This window comes from Rhagoletis pomonella, unplaced genomic scaffold (genome assembly GCF_013731165.1).
Source record: "Rhagoletis pomonella isolate Grant_MI unplaced genomic scaffold, Rhpom_1.0 Rhpom_scaffold_00012, whole genome shotgun sequence".
In the NCBI taxonomy this organism is placed as follows: domain Eukaryota; kingdom Metazoa; phylum Arthropoda; class Insecta; order Diptera; family Tephritidae; genus Rhagoletis; species Rhagoletis pomonella.
In genome coordinates, this window is record NW_023458566.1 from 9,508,341 (window position 1) to 9,534,548 (window position 26,208).

At 39.2% G+C, this 26,208-nt stretch overlaps 1 protein-coding gene across 1 annotated transcript in view; it reads left to right on the forward strand.

Annotated features, from left to right (window-relative positions):
* LOC118747827 overlaps positions 1-26,208 on the forward strand; it is a gene marked incomplete in the record, with an annotated part of 114,643 nt that overhangs the window by 84,045 nt on the left and 4,390 nt on the right. The window contains 2 exon segments of the mRNA XM_036482003.1: positions 1,237-3,264; positions 9,653-9,750. Coding sequence (XP_036337896.1) covers positions 1,237-3,264; positions 9,653-9,750 — 2,126 coding nt within the window.

Below are 26,208 nucleotides of genomic sequence, written 5' to 3' on the forward strand. Positions count from 1 at the left end.
CGCACGCAAATATAGCTTCAAGACACATACGCGCACATATCACGCGCCGCGCAAAATGAGCCAACGCGATAGCGGCACTGTTGGTAGTGGTGGCAGTGGCGGTGGTAGCAGTGCATCCGCTATTGTGCCAGGGGGCGGCAATATAGTGGCGAAATTGACGCAACAATTCAACGAAATGATACAGAAAGATAAAAAGCTGCTGGAGGAGGTGAAGCGCAAGAATGGTGTTTTGTTGTCGCGCGGTGGACATGTTTACAAAGTGGTGGAGAATCCGATCGCAGCGGCAATGGAGGGTGGCAGCAAGCGCTCCACTCTGAGTAGAAATATGGCGCGCGCGCAGGATATCGCCACTTTGCGCGCGTCAACGGTGCAACGAAATATAATAAAATTTGAGGGTGGCCCAGAGCTGGATAAGCCAGCAGTGCCAGCGAAAAGTGCGCAGGTACTGCAAAAGCTGCGTGAATTAAACAAAGCGCAGCAGCACAGTAATACCGGCTCAAAACGGTTGCTACTAAAGCTGCCCACATCAGCGCCACCGAACGAGCTGCAACTGAAGCTTGAGCTGAAGAAGGCGCAGTTAGCGCTGCCGCTATCGCCGCCGTTAGAGGTAGTGACGGAAGAGTCCAAAACGCCATTGGAAGCTTACGAAAAATCGATCACGATCAGTCAGTTGCTAGGCGGGCATACCGATATGGAGGCAACGGTTGATGTGACGAGCGCGAACTTTGCGGAAAACACGTACGGGTCATGCGATAACGGTAGCGTAAACTATAACGGCAGGGAGGGCGACAAAAACGCGATTAATGAGGTTGATCAAAGAAGTGTGGACGACGATCAGCAGCAAGCCAGTACCGTTGCAAGTGGGTCACCTAATGAAGCAGTTAGCAGTAGTACTGCGACATTATTGACAGTTTCTAACGCTACTGCTGAGAATATTGAGATAAAAAATGTTGATGAGCAAGCAGCAGCGAATGAAGAAACTAATGACACAGAAAGCAATGCGATTTGCATGACGACGACGCTAACGCCAACGCCGACACAGGCAAAAGCAATAAAAACTGAAGCAACAAAAACAATTGTGGAGTGCATTCCCACGACTGTGGCGACATTGGAAACATCAGACAGCGGTGGAAGAACAAAAACGACTGACGCGATTGCAACATTAGCGATTGCAACGCCACAAACAAAGTCAACCAAGGAGGCAGCATTGAACGGTAATGCCAACCCCCTTCCAACCGCCATCGATTCCAATGACGATCAACTTGATGCGGCTAACGAAGAGAAGGCGAAGCAACGCAAACGCAAATACGCGAAAATTTATGAAAAGTTCCGTTTTAGGTCGCCGTTTGTTGGAGGTCACAGCAACAAGAAACTGTCATCAAAGCAAGCGGTGAATGTAGCTGAAGTGAACAATGAATTCAAACGACCAGCGATTGAATTGGCTGAAGATGCGGTGAAAACAATTGAAATACCGACAACACCGCAAACAAACACTTCGGCAAGCACACCAACGTCGATGACACCAGCATTAACAACGGCCACAGCAACGATTACAAAAGCAACTGACCATAAAACGGAGGGCGGATGCATTTTAGATGCCGAGACAACTGCTGAGACCGAGCCCGAATCGCGGTTACTAGATGCGCTCGAGATCATCGATCATAAACTGCAAGACCTCACCGTAGACACAGATGAAGAAAACACTGCCGCACTGTTGCTTTCTCCAGACGATGACTTCGAGCAGCGTGTGCTACCAAACAACTCCTTCGTTTTTCAGGCGAGCACTAAGCAGGTGGCCAACAATAAACTAATTGTTGCGCAAGCGGTGAATGTTACACTCGTCAACAGTATTGAGGGTGAACAGCTGATGCTGGAGCAGAAGGAATTACAGCGCGAGCAGTGCGACTATAGCGAGCTGGTGCGTCCACTGAGCTTGCAGTTGGAACAGCCGGTTTTAGTTGCGCTTGAAGGGGACAAGCGGGAAGAACAAACTACGCCAGCGGAACCGATGTATGAACCGATCGCTGCACAGACTGAGGCCACAAACGCTGAAGAGCATTTCAGTGCAACCGAGCTGCCATCTGCGAAGTCCTTCCTCTATACCAGTTGTGCGGCGGGCACGGAAAAGAAGTTGGCCGATACTGATGAGGCGTTGATGGAAGATGCAACGTCTTTAGTGTCGTCAGTTGCAAATAGTGACATATTCGAGGACATCTATCAAACAGTGGATGAAGCCAAGGCAGCAGCTGAGCAAAAAGTGGCTGAAGCCACTAATGCCGCGCTCTTGGCTGATTATGAGTCCATAGCTGGTTCGTGCGAGCACGCTACACCTGCAGCGATCGGCGTTAGCGCAACCCATGCCGGCAAGCCTTTGTACGATGGCTATGAGATTTGTGAGCCACCACCCGACACACCACACATGCTGGCCAACACTACCTCAACAAGTACTGATGCCACTGGCAGTAGTGTAATTCCCAAGCTCACCCAACAGATCTCAATGGGTGGCAGTAATGTGCGCAACACCAACGATGAACTGCCCGAGCTGCCTAAACCGAAACGTCGTCTGCCCAAATCGCCCATGCCAGGCAAGCGTTCACCCAAATCTGCAGCCAAAACGTCCTCCTCTATACGAGAAATAGTGAGGACAGCCTCCAGCAGAGGTTGCAGCAAAAGCAGCAGCAATAGCACCATAACTGCTTTGGACGATCAGGACGATGACCATCACTACTACGCTGATGATGAGAATATCTATGACACCATCAAAGGTTCACATTGCTACGAATCATTGCATGCGGCCAGCATCGCTTTGCAAAAGTCCGCCAGCGCTGTGACGAAATGCGGCAGTGATAATATTTCGCTTACATCCAATTGTTACGAGAGCATCTCGCATTATCGGCGCGCTAGTCACAGCAACGGTGGTGGCAGCCATCTGACCGGCAGCAGTAGCGGTTCGACGCTCACCATTTCATCGGATCACAAAACGAATAGTTTGTACGAAATGTCGGTGACGGCGAGCTTAATCTACGGCACTGGCAGCGTAGGCTCTAGGCAATCGGTAGCGGAAAAGACTAACGCGATCATAAGCGGGCGCATTGGCGGTACCCATAATAGTGTGAGTGATGAAAATAGTGATGTGCCTGCTGGTGCGAAGAGTTACTCTCAGTCGCATGGTGGCGCGACGAGTGATAATAGCGATGAATGGGTGGATATATCAGATCCCGAGGCAGAGGGAGCGGATCAGTTGGTGAAGGCGCAATTCATTGTGTGAGTGTTAAAAGCTTTTTATTGTCTTTTTAGTCGACTTCCAAAAAAGGAGGAGGTTATCAGTTCGTCGGAATATTTTATTTTTTTTTATTTTTTTTTTTATGTATGTTACCGCATAGCTTTGGACCGCGTCAACCGATTTCGATAATTCTTTTTGCAGTAGTGTCTCAGAGGTGGTCCCATACTAATCTGGTTGAGATCCGATCAGTGGATCATGAGATATATATATATATATATATTTTATATGGGAGTTGAAGTCGGTTTTTTTTTGCTAAAAATTACTAGTTTTTTTATGGATTTATGATTTTATTGCCATGTATATTAGTTTCATATGAAGTGACTCAGTTTTGGTTGATAAAAGAATATGCAAAAAGAGCCTACAAACAATAAATTGATGCTATTTAAAAACCGAATTAGGCTTTGGTGATTTTCAGTGCACTGGCTGCGAAAAAAGCAAGCACGCCACTGCCTTATCTTATCGGCTATTGTTTATGTTTATTGCGCACATGATAATTTTATTCGAAATTATGTACCCGTTTGTAAATGTACCTTTATCTTCATTACTAACCAATATTATATACAGTGACAAAAACAAATGACCACGTGTGGCATTTTTTTAAATTCGCTATGTTTTTCGAGCTAAATTTTTTGCTATTTTTCTATAAAAGTGCCTTCCAAGCTTTAACCAAAACCAAAAAATCACCGTTTCAAACTTTATACAAAATTTTGTAAATTTTCATCAAAATTTCAACATTTTTATCACTTTAGGGTATTGTTTTATAGCCCATACAATTTTAGTCTAATGAAGTGCAAGTTTGAAATGGCTAAAATAGCCCGTTGATTTTTGAGATTTTTTTTTTCAACGGATTTTTGCACTTTTTTCATATAACTATGTATTTCTTATTAAACAAAATGCGGGAGACTGTTCGCCACAAAATTAAAAAGATAAAATAAAAGGCAACGCCAGTTTTTGTAAATAGCACTTGTTATAAAAAAAAAAAAACGAAAAAGTAGTCTCAAAAAAAAAAATTCAAAAAAACGCGATTTTTTAGTTGGAAATTTGCGCTTTATTAGACTAAAATTATCCAAAAATGCTCCACAGATTCAGATTAAAACGTTGAAATTTTGATGAAAACTTGTTGAATTTTCCTAAATTTTGCATAACGTGTGAAACTGTGATTTATATGCTTTTGGGCAAAAGCTGTCCAATGGCATTTTTATAAAAAAATAACAAAAAATGTTACCCGAAAAACATTACAAATATTAAAAAAAAATCAACAAGTGGTCATTTGTTAGTGTCACTGTAAATCTATAGTATATAATTTTTTTATTAAAACGCATACACAGATATTTTAACTATACATACATATAGAATTTCTTCCTTAAGTGCTAATAATAATTAATGATCCCTAACTATTATGCTATGGTTTTCACCAATGTAAACATTCTGTAATGAAAATTAGCTTTTTAGATAAAGATATCTATTTAGTTACATATGTGAATACATATACACAAACAACATGCAATATGTTTAAATAGTACAAGGTTATAAGCTGATAAGGCACCTGGCATATCGTCGTCGTCATTACAAAACACACTAAATGGTGATTTCGAAATTTTCAAAAGAATCAAAAATCTTTTTAAAATTACGAAGAAAATTCCTTTTAGGTTTAGCGTTCCTAATAATTCTTCAATTTTTAAATATATTTTGCAAACCCGTAAAAAGTAAATCCAACCTTTTATTAGACGGCTTCCAGGTTAGGCAGAAAGCATGCTCGCTAGAACACCCACCAGTAGCCTAGCATCCTCTATCTTGAAGGATGGGAGAAACTTCGTGAGCTTTATGTCATACGATCCGCACATATTACTAGATACCTTGTAACCTTGCATTTTGTTTCACGCCTTCTGCGCCTTCCGGTTCATGGGCAGGTCGAGCGCCGGTTTATTCGCTTGGAGGGAAATCGGCACTTCCTCTAACAGCATAGTTTCCGACAGGGCGACTTTTTTGGCAAGCCTGTCGGCCTCCTCGTTGCCTGCGACGCCGGTGTGTACTGGAACCCAGTACAAATGCACCACAGTACCAGTAGGTAGCAAATCCAGAGCTCCACTGCTCTCCGCCACACTTCTTGAGTCGGCCAGTGTAACTAGCGATGTACAGATTCACCTATTTGTTCACTAGGTTGCTGCTTAGTAGCTCCACCGATCTCCTTATGGCCAATACTTTCGCCTGGACAATATTGCAGTAGTTCGGCAGCTTATAGGATTTATTGAGACTGAGCTACGCGCAGACCACTGCCGCCACGCCTTTCTGCATATTCCACCCGTCTCTCTAGAGTCTAGACATTCACTGAGCCAGCGCCGCTCGTGCCCTCACGTCAGCCCTCAACCACTATAGTGGCGAAAGGGAAATCTTTTGGATTGCCCTTTACCCTTCAGTATACGCGACTGTGATGCAGCTTCAGAGTCTTTCCCCTCACGTGGGGGCTCTACCGTGTATCCTTTGAATAAACCGTGCTAAGGTTGACAACCATATAGGCCTTGTAGTGCTTCGCATTTCCCGAGAGTGTCAGCATTTTCATTGCCATCGAATATATTATGACCTCGTAACCATATTATGGGTTCCTAGTTTGTTTGGCTGTCCGAAACGATGTTTATTGTAACATCATTAGTCCCTCTAAAAAGACATTCCCGGGCACAGATTTCAGTTATAACAATTTCCGCTTGAAGCATGATTGGGAATGTGCCAATTGGTAGACTGTTTTGAAATCTACAGTGGGGAGCAGAAATTAGTACATGGTAATTTTTGTTAAATATATGAAAGGCTTTTAAAGTTAATTTTATTGTTGTTATTTTTTCATAAAAATATGATTCATACTTTAACCAAAACCATATAAATCAAACTTATTTCATTAAAATTTTAAGCTTTTTAATCTGATTTTTTAGATTTTTTTTTTAGTATGCATTAAATTTTAGTATAACAAAGTGCAAGTTTTAAGCGGCTCCAAAATTGTTTTGATTTTTAATATATTTGTTTGCAAGTACATATTTATTTGTTACAGAAAAAGCCCCAATTCGGACATTAAAACACACACATTTAATTTGTACATAGAATATAGAAAAGTCAAAGAAGTTGCATTTAGTTTAGTTGGATCCCTAGATCTTTTTTTTACAACCGTCTGTTGGATTGGAACGCGATTAAAAAATTTTGCCGAATATCTCTCTAAGTTTTTCCATTTGTTCGCTCCAGAGCTATATAGGTTCTTTTGCACTTGGCTCAACTATTGTTTAAGCGCACTATTGCTTTCATTTTTTCCCCATTGATGCCAAGTCGAAGGATCTTTTCACCGGAAGTTCATCAACCATGCGTACGTCATGTCCAAGCCAGCGCAATCGTTGTAATTCCAAGCCATTATCCATCTTCTTCACATCCCGTCGTCGCTTACGCGAACAAGGCTATATATCTACGATATCCAAAAATTGAATGATCCAAGGAATTCATTGACAAAAACTACGCGTCAAAGTTCAATGAACTCTTCATATTGCCATGCAGTTTCAAAACTGCAACTCACTTACATGCCTGACAAGTGCTAAAAGATGTTCACAATTTCATTTCAAAGGCCTTTCTTTCATTCGCAACAGTCAAGAGTTTTGTAATAATTAGCCAAGGCTGTCTGTCCATAAGCAGAATACGCAATTAGCCACACAAACAATTAAACTGTTACTCTCCATTAATTTACTTGAAGAAAACGAAAGAAAACACAGAATGAGCGTAGGGCAATGAGAAAAAGCAAGTCATTGACAACAGTTGAAAGGTTTCTTTCTTTTATGCTAACTCGCAGGCGGGAAAATAGTAATGTTCTTTGTACTTGGGTATACGTAATATGTAAGTAGTATAGTGCGTGCTAAAAATAAAGGTACTTAATTTCAAAAAAAAAAACAAACTCACCAACTTTTAGTGGCATAAACGGCTTAATACGATCTTAATAAAATAAAACAAGTTTGATATTTAGATGTCACTAGGAAATGTATGGCCAATACAAAAATTGTGTTGAAAAGCCAAAGAAAGGAAATAAAATAAAAATTCTTAATTTAGGTTGAAGTAAACTGCAGAGCGAAACATGTCCTGCGATACTATATGGAATACTAAATAATCCCTTTCGATGATATGAGCTTAACTCTTGGTCTTATTTATTCCAGTGAGAACTCTGCGAGGATTTCATTAAACGTTTAGCCAAAGCAAGTGCAATCTTCTTCTATGAACTTGCAGCTACAACATTGGTCCGATACGCCAATCTCTAGCCGTATTTCATGTAAGCCAATAAAAGTCCTTATAAGGAAAGTCAAGAGCACAGATGTAGTTGTAGTTGTACCCCATTGGCTAAATGCGCCGTGTGATCTCTTAAACATCGTTTAAATGGGGCCATTGATAAAATTATCGTGTTCTTTCCGAAAAGAATGTGGTCGATTCTCATCCGTTTGCAATTTCTCTTAATACCCAGGCATCCATGCACCTACATAATTTAATAAAATTCTATAAATCTGGGTTATCTCGATCAGAGATTTACGGCATTTAGTAAGAGAATTTGCATGGTCTATGTGTGAGTGTAAAGCTCTGAGGGCCACAGAAGAAAAATACTCCTTTGTTCTCTGTAGGAATTTTCTCAAGATTTCGTGCTGCCTCCTAAATGGCAAACACTTATTCCTAATACACCCGTGACTTCTTGATGTGCCTAGAATGCGCTGTGTGGCCAGAGATTCCCTTGATCCATGAGCTGGCTTCTTTGAGTCTTACCATTGCAATAACGGGCGTTTACACAATTTTGTGCTTCTGTTTATGCATACTTAACTCCATCATGATCGGACCGTAAACATTATCTTTCAAATAAAAACCCCAGCGGATTAGTTTTTTAAGTGGTCCTTATTACATAACAAATATAAGTTCTTAAAAATGAACAAAATCGTTTCATACCTACGACTTTTATTAAAAACTCGAATCCAGCCAGCGCCAGCTAGAGAGTTTTCTTCCCTAACTTGATTTTGGTCTAGAAATTAAGTGTGCTATTCGACTAATGGTAGCACCGGGTAAAGAATAGTGGACGCAATCAATTTCAGGCGTATACTAATCCATTTCATTGCAACTTTTCATACGTGCAAAAGTAATATTACTTAATTTTGTCTCATCTTGAAGCTACAGGCACCGTAAAAATATACTTTAAGATCTCTACAATAAATGGCCTTAGCTTCTTCGCACGAAAACTCTATTTTTGCATGTGCAATACTTTCCGTTAGAAAAAAAAAAAAATCTCGCATCAGGCTTGTGACTCTAGGGTAAGTTTGGAGTCGAAAGGGACAGCCAAAAGTATTAAGTAAGTAAATTAAATACATTCTGGGAAGTTAATGTTTCATTCAAACAGTTACGACTACTTTTAGAACAACCTGTAATAACACCAATTAAAACGAACAAAGAAGCTTATGCAATTCTGTTCAAGCAATGCCCTGTGAAGGCGAATTTTTGCCATTCATTAGTAGTAGCACAAAACAAAACAAAACAGAGTGCATACTTTCATATAAGTTGTTTGTGTATGTATGTACATATGTATGTATGTAAGTAAATGCAAGTATTCATCGATCACACTGCCTATGCCTGCCAACCCCACATTTTGGATTCTTTCTCAGCTCAACTTTGTCTGCCCTCAGTCGAATTTATATCTACCATATTCGCATAGAGTTCCACCAAAATCGATGACATACATATGTACATGTTTATTTGTTTACTTTGCCGCCACTCAACCTCACCCTACCAAATTGAATATTTTAGGCGCATCATTCTGCTTCCCCATTGCGCCGTGGGGACCTAGAAAGTTAAGCCTATTCATACGCCGCCGGCGATAAGAAAAAGTGCCATTATTTCCAATGTGTGGAAAAATAGAAAATCGTTTACTGGTATCTACAAACACACCTCTGCATATTCCCATACATCATCCACATTTTCACATACATACATACATATTTATTCAACAAATAAACGACGTTCTTGAGTTGTCACATTGTGCAATGCAAAAGATTCGACGAGCCGGGCGTGGGTTAACAAACATTCACTTTGTTATTGTTGTTGATGTAAAAACAAAATTGATTGATGGTTGTAATTGGAAAATTTCATTATGAATGCCTTGGTTTTGAGATAACGAAACTGTGCCACATTCCAATAGAAAATGGTTGATATTCGTGGTCTACTTATTTGCTAATACATTTTACAACATCTTTATTAACAAACGCACATATGTACATATATAGTACTGAAAGATAAGAGTGTATGCACTTTGTAAAATATACACACTACCATTCAATTTATTAAATTAATTTTTATTTATTTTTTTTCGCTTTACAGCGTACGAGAACGCTCCAAGGCGCATCGTAGTCCGGATTGGTCAAAACGTGTTAGAGATAAGCGCTTACATCAAAAGAAAGCGATAAGTTGCATTGAAGGTGAGTTGATTACGATCGTAATTTCATAACTGTGAGAATTTTATTCTATAAATTTTATTTTGCAACTACATATATTAAAGTTTGAATGTGGAACCAATTTTTGAAGGTGATTTACAGTTAATGGCACGAAAGTAGATCGATTTGTAGTTCAGGATAAAGTTCCTCAAAATACAATAACTCCAGAATTTCGGATGAACGCATTACCGCTTGGCTGTCCGTGAAGATGTTAATCGTAGTCTTCGTTACGGCATGCGTACTGAGGCAAACAGCCACCTCTTTTATAGCTAAACTTCTGCCTGATAAACACTGCAGTGGGCCGGAATTCGGACGGATAGTTCCAGTCCTAGTTCCTTACAGAAAACTCCGTAGCCAACCCTATTGTCAAGCTTGGATCCATCCGTGTAAAAATTCAATTCCCTCCCCTTCTCCATGGTCTTAGTGTTTGCCATTCTCTTCCTGACGGGATGCTCGTCTTAAAGAGCCTATCGAAGGTTGGTTAAGGGGCGGAGTAGTGAAATCCTTGGTCATAACTACCCAGAGTGTGAAGTATAGAAGCGTGGCCGATCCCAGGCATGTTCCCAGAACCAGAACTTTGGCACAGGGCAGTCAGCATCGTAAAACTTTTTAAGCCTGTTCTTCTTCTTACTTGCCACTACAACCGTTTATCGGTTTGGGCCGAGACCAAAAAACTTCTCCAAGTACCTCTCTCCTTTGCGGGAGTTGCAGGTCCTTCTGCAAATTGGTCCTTTAATTTTATTTGTGGGCGCCCTTGATTTCATTGTCCGCTCGTACAGTTCGTTATTCCGTCTTTTTCGGTACTTGTCGCCCAGGTGTACGGTGCCATAGATCTTGCGTAGCATAGTTCTCTCGAAAACCGTCCTATCTTTGTTCGACATCGCCGTCTGCGCCATATAAAAGAACGCGCATTAAGACAGACTTGTAGAGCGTGATTTTGATTCGTTGAGAGATGGCCCTGCTTTTCAATTGCTTACCGAGCCCAAAGAAGCACCTTTTGGCATGAGTTATTCTTCGCTTCATCTGCAGGTTTATATTATTAGTGGTGTCCTTCACTACTTCAAAGTTATAGCGGCCAAGAGTGACGTGTGTTCCAAAACGCATGGACTGTTTATATTTTGTCAGGAGGTACTTTATCTTGTCCTCATTCACCGCTAGAACAACCTCTTTAGTCCCTTTTTCTAAACCGGAATATGCTGCGCTTACGTCGCTTAGTTTCAGGTCGACGATGTCGATACCTCCTGCAAAAGCTAACGAGAGTTGAAGCTGCACAGGATACCAGGTACGAATACCAGAAAAATCTGAAATTTTTAGAACCCACTCAAAGTTCGGTGCTCGGTGAGGATTGAGGAAGGAAAATATCTAAAAACCCACTGCTGTCCACCCGTAATATTGATCTGTGGATGTGCTTGCAGCAGCTGCAAGGACCCAGGCTCGAAAGAGATATTTGGGCACTTCCATTGCGAGTAAGACTAAGGACACATATGGGGATTGAAGCCTCACATTGTGAACTGAATGTACACAGCGGTTGTGCGTCCCATTCTGTTCTACGGCATAACGGTTTGGTGGATAAATCTACAATAAGAAACAAATTAACAATGGTCCGAAGGGTGGCATACATGCTCATCACGGGAGCGTTACCATCGACGCCGACTAAAGCCCTAGAGACCTTGCTTCACTTTCTACCTGTGGACCTATATGGTAAACCACTGGCAAGCTGCAATGTGTCAAATGGAGTGACACGAGGTTTGAACACTCTAGAATTTTGTAAGGTCTTCCAGAAGACTTTAGGCGCCTGGACTACACAGTCCAGCCTACGGGACTAAAGAATCACTTCCAGACAAGGATCCCCTCAAGGGAATAATGGGAGGAGAATTCGGTCCTGAACTCGTATTCTGACTCAACAGCCATCTACACATCATCTTTACTCGCAAGAACTCTCACTTAGCCTTAGTTTTCGCCTGCCAGATCTATGTAGCGTTTTTCAGGCAGAACTAACAGCAATAAATGAAGCTGCAAGTTAGCTGATCGATTCTCTAATTAATCTGAAGGCGGTAACAATATTTTCTGACAGCCAAGCGGCTACGTCGAAGATTGTTATGGAATGTTGACGTACTCTTAATTAACTGGTGAGATGGTACGTCACTTATGTTGTATGGGTGCCAGGCCACAAAGACATACCGGAAAACTGTACTGCAGATGAACTGGCAAGGGAAGGAATATTGTTGCCTGCAATCAGTACAGCCCGTAATGTGGGCATTCCGCTATCTTCTTGCAAGCTCTGGCTGGACAATAACTTTGTCGTACGGGCTAATATAAGATGGTCTGCGGAGCCTGCTTGTAGGATAGCAAGACATATCTGGTCTAAGATAGACAAGCGTAGATCTCGCCCTCTCCTCCACTTGGAGGGACTACTGCTGCGGCATGTTATTGGAGTTCTTACCGGAAATTGCCTGATGGTAACCCACGCCACTAGAATGGGTTTGCAGTCGAACGACGAGATAACCTAACCTAACCTAAGGACACTGTGCCAACTATTCACGAGGAATATTTCAGAGTGCGGTCGCCTCCGCAAAGGGTTTTTTATTTTATTTTATTTTTTTCTTTATGAAGTATTAATTTGGTAGTTTAAGATATTTTGTGGCGCGTGTACATTAAACCAAACTTTCAGCTGTTAAGACTCTGTTCACATTGCTTTAATTGAGCGCTTCTTAACATACCTTCCACAAATGAAAGCTTACAAAGCTTTTATAACAGTATGTATTTTACAAACCCGGGCTTTAAGCTCATTCGTAAGCCAAGTTCATAGATGTACATATGTATGTAACTTTGTATATTTGTAGCAGGCACTATTTTAATTCGAAATCTTATTTGAACTGCTAGGCACGATTTGGTATTACGTTACTTAATTGGCCATAAGTCACACAGAACATAGATGGTAACAGCGATTTTTTTTTCTTTGAAATTCGGGGCAATGTGATTACAACATAATGACAAATGCAGTGTGAATAATACAAAAAAGGAGAAAGCAATAAACTCATAAATGGCGAGGTGCATAAAAATGCAAGTTTAGGCGGAGAAAAAAATAAACAACATATAATACGAATACTTACCCACTAATGGATACACATACATATATATGTCTGTATGTCTGTATGTTTGACTAGTAGTACAAACCAGTGTTTGCCCGTCGTTACGGACGTTCGCAATGAAAGTGAAAGAGGAAAGGTCATAAAAATAATTTATAAAAATCATTAAAAAAAATTCCTTATTTTAACCTGCTGAGCTTTTTCAACCACGTTTGCATCGTTAAAATATCTGTAAGCATTAAAACATATCATTTGCAATATGAGCATAATAGCTATTAAGCCCAGGTGGCGGACATTAGCCAAAGCATCGCATCATGACGCAGATTACCAACCCAACCCGAGACAACGAGAGTGAGAGCGTAAAGATCAACATCTGAACTGAAATGGCAGCGACATGATCAGATAAAACTTAGGCATATGCATGTATGTATATACATTAGGGCGGGTCAATTTGTATGGAAGATTTTTTTAGACTATGTAAAGAAACCATGAGTCTCTTTTAAACTTTCTATATACATTTTGTATAGGCGCGTGCAGAGTAGAGACTCTCTATGCCCATCGCTGGTCTAACATCAATTTGGAGTTTGCCAAATTCCGATTAGTGTCGTAAAGAAGTGCTTAAATTTTATATAAATACATGCTGTAAGAGGGTTTTTGGTATGAGGAATCCATTTCTGCACTTATCTTTTTCTTAAAACTTCCACCAGAGGGCGCAACAGTGAACAATTTCACATTTTATTCTAAACCTTTTTTTGCAATTTGGCATATTTGCTTAGAACTAGACGTAGAATCCTCTTATGCTAAGCGCGCGTAGCAAAAAAAAAAATTGGCCCGCCCTAATGTACATATGCATACGATATGGTTGGCTTAACGGCTGACGTGATAACTGACTGCTTTGCCGCACAGAATGAGCATTTGACTTTGAAAATGAAATCATATGTAGTTATACGAGTACATGGGATGCCTACCCAGCGTACATAAATATTATGTATGTATAATGACAAATCGCATATAAAAATTACCATAATCAAGTTTTAAGTTTTAAGTTTCAAGCATAGTCGTAAAAGCTTTGTTTTGTACTTATGTACATACATACATATGTGTGCATTTACAAATGGAGAGCAAGCACAATTCGCTTGGAGCCTGTGCACGATCAGCAGAGAGCTGAGCGATCACTAAAGCATGAAACGCCATTTGATCTCCCTCTGATAGCTTTAGTTGACTACGGGCCGCCAAATGGCTGCACGATACCCCACCCTAACTTGCTGTGCCTTTGTACTCGTATGTATGTGTGTATGTATGTTTTTATGCGCCACGATCAGCCAGTACAGCCAGGCAAACAACGGCGCTTTCAGTCATACGGGCCCTCTTCGAATGTTAGGACGTCGAAATGTGCGAGCGCGCGCCCATTCACATCCATTTAGCGATCGGATCGGTCCAATAAGCAGTGAGTCAGTGTGTGGAAAAAGTGAAAAAAAAGTTGCCGGATCAGTAGTTATTAACAGGTTTCCATTCAAGTGCTAAGTGCATTTCGCCAGCCAACTGCAGTGGTGGTGTCCCCATTGGGCTTTTGTGTGTTTTTGATGGATCGTTTGCTTTTTCGCAATGCATCTACGCGCGTGGCATTCAAATTGGTGTGGTGGTGTTTTGTGAAATTTTGTGTTTAGAAATACCAGCAACTGATGCGCAAATATTGCAAATAATTTGAAAAGTTGCCTATTTGGGTTGTAGCCTGTTTTTGGTGTTGTGTATGAGACCCTAAAGCAAGAACAAAAGCAAAAAAAAGTAAAACGAACGTTGGAGGGTCAAATGAATGCACAAAAAAAGTTCACAAAAAAGGCCGGGTTGCTGTAGCTGTATTGTCAAAGTAACCGTTTATCTGTAACCAACAGCCAACAGCAGCTATCGCAATAACAACAAACAAATTCAGTTAGTTGCAGTAATAGTTTTTGTGGACGCGCAGCGATGCAACAGCACTGAATAACCACCAAGCATGATTACAAGCAAAACTGACAGGCATACAAACGCGATTTTTATTTTTGATCCAGAGCCGTAGTCAGTCAGCATCATTCAGTGAAGGGAACTAAGCGGGTTTTGGTTGCACTTATACCAAAGGCGTTGAAGTAGTAGTGCAAAAGTTATATTTTAAATCCCAGCAGGCTCTGATATCTGACTCTTAAATATTCGTGGTCCACACTTAAATGCAAAATAATTTTATTCATCTCTAAATCCCTCGCTGACGTAACATTTTTAGTTTCACAAGATTAAACAACAAAATTGGATATCTATTTTTTTGTGCGCAATCGATTTATGTCAAAACATTATATATTTTAATACCCTTAACGGCATTAAGCAGAGAAAGGTGTACACCGATGGGTCCTACCTTCGAACCTCTGCCATTTGTGTGCGGAAAATCTTTGGCAGGCGCGGCGACATGAGTTTATCGTCCCGCCTGTGACCGGCAATAAACAAAACCATTCTTATCAACCGCGTAACCATCTTAGTTCATAAAGTTAACGTCATATTTAAGGGGAATTTGGAATCCACCGGCCGCTTTGGTGTAGTGGTTAGAAGTGCACACTGTCATGCCTGTCACTGTCAGGGCCTGGGATCGCGCCCAGTTTCCTACAACATCAAAAACAAAAGCAAAGAAAAAGTGGTTTCTAATCGCGGTCGTCCCTCAGCAGGCAAAGACAAACCTCTGAGTGTATTTCTGCCTCTCCTCTTTGCGAGACAACATCAAGGCGCACGTCAGAAATCGGGGAGAAGTTCGGCCAAACAATAACATGTTGTGTAACCGTCAGCCTATTAGATATTATTATTTATGGATTCCACCTGAGAATAGCTGCTGCGGGTTAAGAGGTTTTAAGTGTACTCGTAGTAAGGTATATTTGCTTAAAAGGCGACTAAAATCCAATCGTGTAGCTCGGGAACTAGGAGTATGACATTTGGCGTAAAACAGTGGGAATGCATCCCTTACTTGAGGCATAGTAATAGATTCGGGGTGCCTCAACCATCACACAAAGCACTACTGAAGGAGAGGATAATGGTCGCACCTCTGCACTCCTCATCAAAGTCGGGGTCAGCATGAGTCGGGAAGCGGTTATCCGCCAACGATTTTCCAGAGATGGTAAGGGTCTGCTTGCATTTTCACAGAAGTGAAGCGAAATGAGGTGAAAGTAGGCGGCGAAACGCAGTGGTTGCCGGCACTCTTCCTAATTCTGCATCTCCCAAGGTATCAGTGGCTCCTTGCAGGATGAAGGAGCTTGAAAGAATGCTGATGGCAGATGCAAAAGGAGTCCAGCGGAGACCAATGTTGTCTTGAAATTTGACAATGAACCTCAAAAAGTCTTTATCGCTGAGCGCGAGTGAAAAAATGCTTTCAGTATCCTCTTGCCTGGCGAAAACCCTCATCTGTGGTATGGAGCTCGGACGTTCCTTGAAATTATGTTAGATTTAGTTATATTGGCTGGCTTTTTCCATGTTCCGATGGATGTTTATTCCAATCCTTTACCTTAAAAAAAACAGTTACTTTGGTCTATTAAAGCGTTGTAGTTCGTGTAAACACCGCAGCTTACTCCTAACCTGACCAAGACAGTGACAAAGGATCAATGCTCTCGGTTTTTTCAACGCCACGACAGCAGCGAGATAAGCAATTTGTCGGAAAGGCCATTCACCTCGCGGATGTTCTCATACTTAGGAAATTAAAATCGCAGAAGAGTCCGAACTCAGTTAATATTGAGAGTATTCCTTTAGTTTAGCTAGAAATTCAAAGAATTTCGACCTAAACTCGCTTCTTAAGAAGAGAATAAACTCTCGATAAGCAGATATCTGACCTTGCAAGTTCATCTGCTTCACAGCTTGGCTGTCCAAAAAACATTTATGCCTGCAAAAACCTGAGGAGATGAGCCGCAAAAAACTTTAGTGCGACTCCAGTTGTTAGCAGATATTCAGCCCCCGGAACCTTATTAAATATTTCTCTAATATCTATGTGATGCAAATGCGCATAATAAAGTCTGGATGCTATCAAGTGCTGCTTTGAGTATATGTTGTCTTGTGGGCCTGAGTGAGGATTCAGGTTGGTAAAGATGCTATATGCTCTGCATCAACTACTATTCGATCCATGCAAGACATTGATGGAGCGTTGGTTAATGTAACGGTTGCTCTTCGTCTCATTTTGGGTTTTGTTTGCTACGCCCACCTCTGAACCATCCTACTGTTCTCTGGAGAAATTTCTTAATCGCTCTGCTTTCTTTGAAGAGTGTTACGTTATTCAATCCTTCGGTCAAACGTGTAGACTAGTAATACTTCTAGAGATCAAATCCTTCTTTTCATTTTCCTGGAATTTCAAAATTCACTGAGCTCAGAGATGCTCCATTTCCAGAAAATTTATGGAACTTAATTTTTACAAGCTTATTTACATAACTTGCTCTGTATGTATGTATGTGAATAGGTTTGTCAGGGGTAAATCTGGCAATCAATTTTCGACCAACTTCCCGATGACCTGGATACTTGAAACTTCCCAATTGGCTCAGAACCCGATGACAATGCAATACAAAAGATGAGTTAATCCGATAGGTGGCGCAGGAGTTGAGAAATTTGATAGCTTGCTTTCAAAATATTAATTTTTCCTATTCAGTTATTTTTTATATTATATGTATTCCGTTAAGTGTATTTGGTGCTTTAAATTACAAAATATTTTTTAACAAAATTGCTTGTCGTGAAATGCGCTCCTAAGCAGAAACCCTGCGTCAGCGTTGAAATGGATTACACTGTGACCGCTACCGTTGTTGCCATAGTAATTTTTCTATTGTAATCTTTGTTGTTATTGCTGCTGTTGGCCATTGTTACCTCTGCACTCGTGCATACGTACGTAAATAATTATATTTGCTACCTTTAAGCTTCGAAGCGATGAGCGCGACCGCGAGCACACAAAGGTAACTTCAACGCCTCGAATTGTTGAACATTTAGTTTGCGCACGATGCCGCGATGACGAAATGTGAAACGATACAAAGCAAGCGAAAAAAAGCTAGTAAATAAAAAAATAAATAAAAAATTAATACTCAAGCATACATACATACTATGGACGAGTGTAAATAAACCTTTTTGATAGGAACAAAAACCAGTATTAGTGAATCCGAAAATGAAAAAAAAATAAAATAAAAAAATTAAATAAAGAACCTTGAAAAATATAAAGAAACGGTGCTTTAGTATACGTTTGCGAGTGAAAAACGCAGGCATTGCCCACCACCAACAACCGACAATATTGCTTTCGCAACAAACTTTGCATTGTATTTTAGTATTAAGATACTCATCGTCTGTCTACTCGTCGCTTACAATGATTTCGTTTAGGAATTATTTAAGTCGCGCGCTGCCGCTTGAAGAAGCTGAGTGTTATAATTGTCATAATGAAAAGCTTGAAAATTACCGTTGTAACGCATAGCCGGAAAAACTGCATATTTTACCGCAACACCACCATAACCGCTGCGGAAAAGCTGCATACTATCTAAATATCTATGTATGTACGTCGCTTGACGGCTCGCTAGCTCGCTAGCTGGTTGGCGTGTTTTGTGTTATTGTTATGTATGAAAAATGCGAAAAATTAACAAAAACGGCGCATAAAACCGATAGTGGTGAAGGCAATTTGCAAACAAATAAATAAGCAGTCAAACAAAAAAAAAAGCCCACCTATTTACAAATGCACAAAAAACAAAAAATTTAATGAACGTTAAGTTCAGTGATCGTGTCTATGACGGCGGCAAAGCCGGCTTCCGCATTCGACACTAACAAAGGCACACTTGCTGGATTATATTTAAATCGAACCATTGTTTGTTGGCTACTATGCTTATTGTTGTTGTTGTTGTTAGTATTTTTTCGAATTTCAAGTTTTGTGCAGAGTAAAAAAGTTTGGGGCAAGCGTAACTACTATGTACTATGTATATGCACATAAAGACATCAGATTTCACAGTTGCCAACTCAGTTCTACAAATAGATAATATTCGTTTTTAAGTATATATATAAATGTTTACAATGTACACAAGCAAACATGAACTCATTCTAATGCCTTAATTGGGTTAATTTTAATTGTAGCACAGCTTATCTTACTCCCACTTATCAGTTGAGCACCTATGCGTAGGTGGAAGGGCACTAGGGTGATCGGTCATCATTTTTAACATCGACTTTGTGTTCTTTTTTACATATTTTTCTTAATTTATGTTTTAACCAACTTAAAAGCTCCGAAATCATATGAAGATATTTGGATAAAGTTTTTATTTTCAGAAAGTTATTTATTATTAAAAAAGTAGCAAATCTTGCAGACATTGCCCTGCCTTAAATTAATTACCTACTGGACAGCACACCGGAAAACATATCGAATTCCAGTACTATACCACAAATAATTCCAGATATTAACTATGTATGTGTGTATGTAGAAATTAAAATTTCTCCCTATGAATATGAGACTCATTTCACATACCTCCATACCAAGTTCCAGTACTATCCCACAAATACTACCAGAGATATGAATTATGAAAGTTTCAGTTTATATCGGAGGGGCCGCGCCCCCTTGTACAACCTCTTCCCATTTACCTTAAAATTAGCAGCTACATTTGTAATGTATCCATTAGGGCGGGTCAATTTTTTTTCAATATGCGCGTATAGCATAGCAGGATTCTACGTGTAATTGTAAGCAATTTTACCGAAGAAACCATGGGTCTAAAATAAATTTGGAGTTTGCTAAATTAAGAAAATGGGTTTCGAAGAAAATTGGAAAATTTGCACTGTTGCTCCCTCTGGTGGAAGTTTTCAGAAAAAGATATGCGCAGAAATGGATTTCTCGTACCAAAAACCCTTATAGCATGTTTTTTTTAAATAAAATTTAAGCATTTCTATACGACGCTACAGCAAAATTCTAAGAAACCTATTTTCACAATTTGGCAAACTCTAGCAAGTGAAAGGAAAGATCAATTAGGAATAAGTTTAAATAACCCTGCATAAGATCATTCTGAATGTCCAGACATTTTCCTCTATGTGCGACGTCGTCAGAGTAGTCTATATTCCGACATCTTCTCCTCTCCAGCTACTTTAGCCTATAGAACGCCATTTACGTAGGCGACCCTGCAAAATGTTTAGAGAACGTCCCCTTCTGGGTACCGCTACTCATGCTACGCTGGGCAGCGGCTCTACACCACTACGCTACGAAAGTGATATCGAGGATGAGGCAGGAGATAAGCCTAACTATACTCTCTACTCGACTCCGGGGCTGTTCAGGGCTTTTACTATCGCCTTATTAAAAATTCTCTCGATATCTTCGTTCCTCAAATATTCATCTAAAACTTCAACAATTTTATGCAAGACAGGCTCCATTGATCTACACTTCATGTAGACATACTGAAAGAGCGTTCGGAAAAGGAGCTGAAAAAATCATGCGACCGACGACCCTAGTAAGTATATAAATGTCTATAGATAATTTCGTTAGATTAGCTCCGACAAATATTTCCCATTTTCACTAAAATATACTTCACTCTTATAATGAGTTCATACACTACAACTTTTATCTTTGGTTTTGAGCAATACTTCTTACAAGCAGCATTAAAATAAACGTAACTAAAGTAGTTTCCGACAAAGCAGCTAATAAAAGCTTAATTGTTAATTAACTTGCATTCAAACAGACTGGTAGAATAATTATAACAAAGCGAGCAAACAACAATTAAAATCAAAATATCTACTAGTTACTAGTAAGACAACACAAATCGCAGACGCAACGAAGCTAAAAACAGTTTGAATTTAAAAGTGAAAATACTTGTACTAACTTGAAGGTGAACTTGTTCACTCAATAAGTCATAAAAGTGCTAAGTTAATTAATCGGCACCGTTTTTTTTTTTTTTTTTTTTTTTTTTTTTTTTTTGTTGGCTATGATGAAAAGGGAAACTTCAATATGAAATTAAAAGCAACATCTTAGCAGCATTGTGTTGCAACAGTCGTAAAAATCAATTGCGCAAATCGTTGTTTGTTAAAAGTGAATGAACATCTGCTTATTTAAGTGTTAGGTGCGAATTGTTGGTGCGAAAATCTACAAATTTCCGCAGCAAAAATTGCAAAAATAGCTTTAAGCAAACGAATTGAGTTGAGCAGCTGTGCGCTACTATATAGCTTGTGCTATAAAAAGCCGCGGACATAAGTTTACATAAAAATAATCGCAAAAATATATATGAAAAGTATATATGGTATGTGCATGTGTATACTTATAAAGTTATTATTGTCAGTGACCATGCGCTTATTGAAGGGTTTTCTAAAATAATAATGACGATCATAAGCTAAACACTCTAGTCACCACAAGGTCAATAGCCTGCCTATACGACTATTATAGACACATATCATCAATAGCCAAATGAATAAATTTTAAGCTATAAAATAAATATTTGTATTTACTTGACGAGTGGATAAAAGTTTAGACGTGCGTACTACCACCACACGGTAGAAATCAGGTTCGATACGTTCCCACGACAGTCAGGTCTACTACAGAGGAACGACCGAGATTAATATCTGGCCATGGAGTGTCACTACTCTTTAGGGAATTTGTATGCTGTTACAACCAAAACAACTCAGGTTCGAAACCTGGTACGATAGAATCGGCTTGTCCATCAACGTTGTCATCAGGCTCGGCCAAAGTGAGGCCCAAAAAGTGTGCAACTTCCACTGGCTCTGTCCATAGGGACAGGGGCGTTAGCTGGAGCCGTTAGTCATGTGGCGAATTTCCGCATGCCCGGCCCCATTGGGTACTTCGTCCACTTAGGTTGGTTGTGCGCCCAAACCGGCACTCAGAGGTAGAGACCGACTCTCTGTGAATGCCGTTTATGGCCTGTCGGTATGCAGTCCGGTCCAGAGGTTGCTTTATGAACTTCTGGACTTCGTCCGTCAGTTCCTATAGGTAGCTCCTGAGAGCCCTTCTGCAAGCAGGTGTTTATTCCAGTGCCCACGTCTGTGGCACCCTACTAGGAACTGCTTACAGAGCATTGTATTATGATCATTGATGAGAAGCATCTGGGCCTCATCGTGTAGGTGGTGTTGAGGTGACATCAGAAGGCATTCAGTCGCGGTCCGGAGCGCCGTGTTTTGGCATGTCTGTAGCTTTGTCCACTGCGACTCCTGCTGGTCCTCGGCGACCACATGGGCGCTGCATAGTTTAGAACCGGTCGGGCATTTGCCTTGTATGTTGGCAACAACGTTTATTTGTCTTTACCCCGGGTGCTGCCGGCTAGCGACTTGCGTAAATTGTTGTTATGGCAAGCCCCACCTTCGCTGTTTTATACTTTCTGAGTTTGAGCAGTTGAGCCGTACGACATGACCCAAGCCTTGTGTTTGTCGAGGTATAGCTTATATAGCTCATCGTTCCATAGTCTGGAATGCTCACTTTCGTCAACGCGCAAAGGGCAGTAAATCTTCCGTGCAATGTGTCTCTGGAATAGTCCAAGGGATGCTGTCCGTGCATAATGAGTGAATTATAGAATGTAATTTTGTACGTTGAGAGATCACTTTACTTGTAAATTGCTTTCTTCTTCCTTCCGCTTGGGCTCATTCAACTTATCGAACATCAGATTAAAGAAATCACACGACAGAGAGTCGCTCAAGATTTGGCGTTTGGTGAATATCTAGTCTATGGTGGACTTGATGATTTCAAAGCATTTTACGTATTTGTTTTATTTTTATTTTTGAAAGTACACTTAGGCAACGAATTGGGGAACCGTTATGATATCACAACTTAAAGTTGGGTCCCTCCTCTTTGCCGAAGCATTTTGTAACCTTGTTGGTAATACCTAGAAATGCTTACAAATACATACTGTAAATTAAAGGTTTCAGAAAACATTTTACTTTCCGCTATCTTGGAATGCAAAACAAACAAAAAAATAAATAAATTAAATCTGCACAATTTTTTTTCGTTGTTTAACTTGAAAATCGATTTAAAGTCATTACAAATGCACAAATACTTAAACTGGGTAGAGTGACTTCTGTAAAAATATCAGATTGCCAATGCATTAACGATCCACGGAACGTATGCATGTACATTAGGGTGTATCACTCCCCATACAATTAACAAAAGGTACTGTTTTCCACCGGAATAATTAAATTCGATAGTATTTTAAGACTTTCGGCAAAATATTTCAGGAAAATATTAAGATGTACGTGAGCTAAAGCGATTTGAAAACACCACCAAATATCGGGTTTTTCATAAATTATTTTTTAAAGATATTTATTTTTTTTATCGCCTAATATGACAGGCCGATAGCCTTTGTTGTTAGTGCCTCTGCATTATAATATAATTATTTATAATTATATTTCTTTTAAAAATAAATAAATGAGAGATATTGGAGATATTCTCAAATGAGTCGAGCGCATGCAAATCTTAATATTTTAGTCTTACAGTATACGTTTTTTAATTCCAGTAGAACCCTAACATGCATACATACATACATATGTACATTTGTATTTATAATTAAATAGAAATAAAAGGTACATACATATATATATATCTGAAAGGCGAAAGTGTTGTTTAAAAAATGAGCTACAAAATATATCTGTAAATTTATAAGCATAGATAGTAAAATAACTTACACCTTCTCGTCTGAGCAATAAATGTAAACATGGAACGACACTGCGTTGTTGCATTCGAAATTAATTGCAATTGCCACATTTATATGTACATACATATGTATGTACATTAGACTGCATCACCAAAAAAAGTTGCGGTTTTTCCGCCCTGATTACAAAATTTATTATATTTGAAGATGTCCACCAAAATATTTCGGAAAAATATTAAGTTTTACGTGAGCTATTTTGATTCATAAAAAACTCCATTTTGGAGATATTTTCAAATCGGTCCAGCTCACGTAAACCTTAATATTTTTTCGAAATATTTTGGTGGATGTCTTAAATTATAATAGATTTTATAATTCCAATGAGAAACCAGTACCGATTTTTTTTTTTTTTTGTATGGGGTGGTGATGCAGTCTAATGTAGTACATACATGGATGAGCATAGACACAGGCGAGTTTAAAGTTTAAAAATAAAATATGAGTACGAAAATGCAAGCAAAAAATAATGAAAATGCAAATGGAAATAAATGCCTTGACTGGCAGCAAGTCAAGTGAATGGATTCAACGGCAGTCATCGAATGCATTTCATGGTTTAAACAAAACTTCGAAAAAAAAAACTTGGAAAATACGCAATTCAGTATAAACAATATGTATGCGCGTATGCACAAAAATAATGCCAGATAACCTATGGATTCCTAGTAGAAAAAGCTAAAAGAAAAAACAGTAAAAGCGCTGCTCAATTGACCACGCATAAGTGAAGACTTCGTCGGCATTCGATTTGCTTGTCAGGGAAATGTCAGAAACGTTGAGTTCATGATCTTATTTAACCTTGTAAATTGTTTTGGTCTTATTATTGCCAACGGCAGTGGAATGTCAACAGAAACAATAAATAATAAAATGACTTATGTACTTTGTATGTAGATTTACAAAAAAAAAAAACAGCTTAATGCCTTCACCGCCGCAGTCACAGAAATCATTGTCTTGCACGCACTTTTGGAGCATGACCGGTTTGGCTAGATAAAGATGTTTTCATTGCATAAAGGAGCAGTTCATTTTTCTTTTGTTATTGCCTTTATATTCGGACCGTTTTCTCAGATAAATGTACATATGTACATATATATTTATATGTAACAATTTTGTACCTGAGAAAAGAAAGAACGACTTTAATGCGCGAGCCATTGTCCTTTGTTTTTATATGCGGAATTCTTTTGTTATTGCTGTAAATTGTTTCGCTTAATTTTTTGTAATAGTAATTGAAATGTAGCCAAAGCCCAAATTGTCAAATTTGTTTCGGAGACAACCCAGTTTCGGTTTTGTGCCATCTTTAAAGCCATGTCGAAATTTCGAATTCTGTGATTGTTTTGCTTGAAATTCAGTATGTGGGTAGCTTTTTGCCTAGATCATGAAGTCTTGTACACTGGTGCCATTTAGCCCAACTTAAAATATAGGATAGATTAAATCTCGATTAGACGAGGGGGCGTGGCACCTTCCATAAAAACGGAATTTTTCATACTGCATATCTCAGAAAATGTGTGTGATTGAGTACTGGAACTTAGTATAGATATAGTATATAAAATAAATTCCATACTCATGGAGGAGGGCTGCCACCTGTTTAAAAAAATCAAAATCAACTTGAATTAAGGGAATTATTTATTTGAAAATTATATTAAAAAATGAATGACAAGGGGCTTAAAAAAGTTGTAGTTTAAAAATATTTTGGAAAGGGTTGCCACCCAATTTGAAAAGCCAAATTTAAGTTAATTATTTGCAAGCTATCTGAAAAAATTATATATGGCTGTCAAATGAAAGATTGCTAAGAAACCTTCAGATTGAACATTTAGAATATTACTGAGGTGTTTTAAAAGGGTTGCCACCTGTTTAAAAAATAAATTCAAACCTGTTTAAAAAAATCAAATGGTTTTTGAATTAAAGGGAATTTGGTAATTGGAATATGTATCACAATATGGATGTCAGACGAAAGGGATTTAATTGGGTTTTAGTTGGAAAATATTTCGAGGAGGGATGCCACCTCTTTTAAAAGTCCAGTTTAAATTAGAAATGTTCAGCTTGAATATGTAGAATTTTCTAGGTTATTTGAGGAGGATTGCCAACTGTTTTAAATCTAAATTCGAATACAATTACATATATTATAAGTTAAATGAGTTATTATAAACCGGTTTTAATCGAAAGAGTCTTACTCAGGCTTTATTTCTAAGCAACATGTGTATAGCTGGGTCTCCACATGTTTGAAAATTCAAATTCGACTTGAATTATAGGAATTAACTGTTTAAAAAGGAAAATTCAAACTTTTCAATAATTTCAATGAATTGTTACAATATGGGTATCAATCGAAATGGTTTTGAAAAGGCTTCATTTCTAAACTACATGCAAGTATGAAAAAGTAGCACAAGAGAGAGGCTTGAGAGGCTTAGTTTGAAAGGTCTGAGAGTAAAAAACGCAATTGCTTAGTTTTTATTCATGAGGCCCAGTGTGTTGCAGTTTGATGTCCATTCAACGGCTCCTTTCATCAGATAATCAACTACTGACTGTAGCGTAAATCACTCTTCAAGTGTTAATCTCTGGCGATTGAATTGAATGCACTCAAAAAGTACATGGTGAACGTCTTCTTCCACGCCACTTCCATTAAGCCAAAAATTTGAGAAAAGATGACAAGAAATTTGATTAGTAATTTCCAAAAACTATTTTGTACTCGACCAGCAAATTGCATAGATGAAATATACATCTGTATACATACATATGTA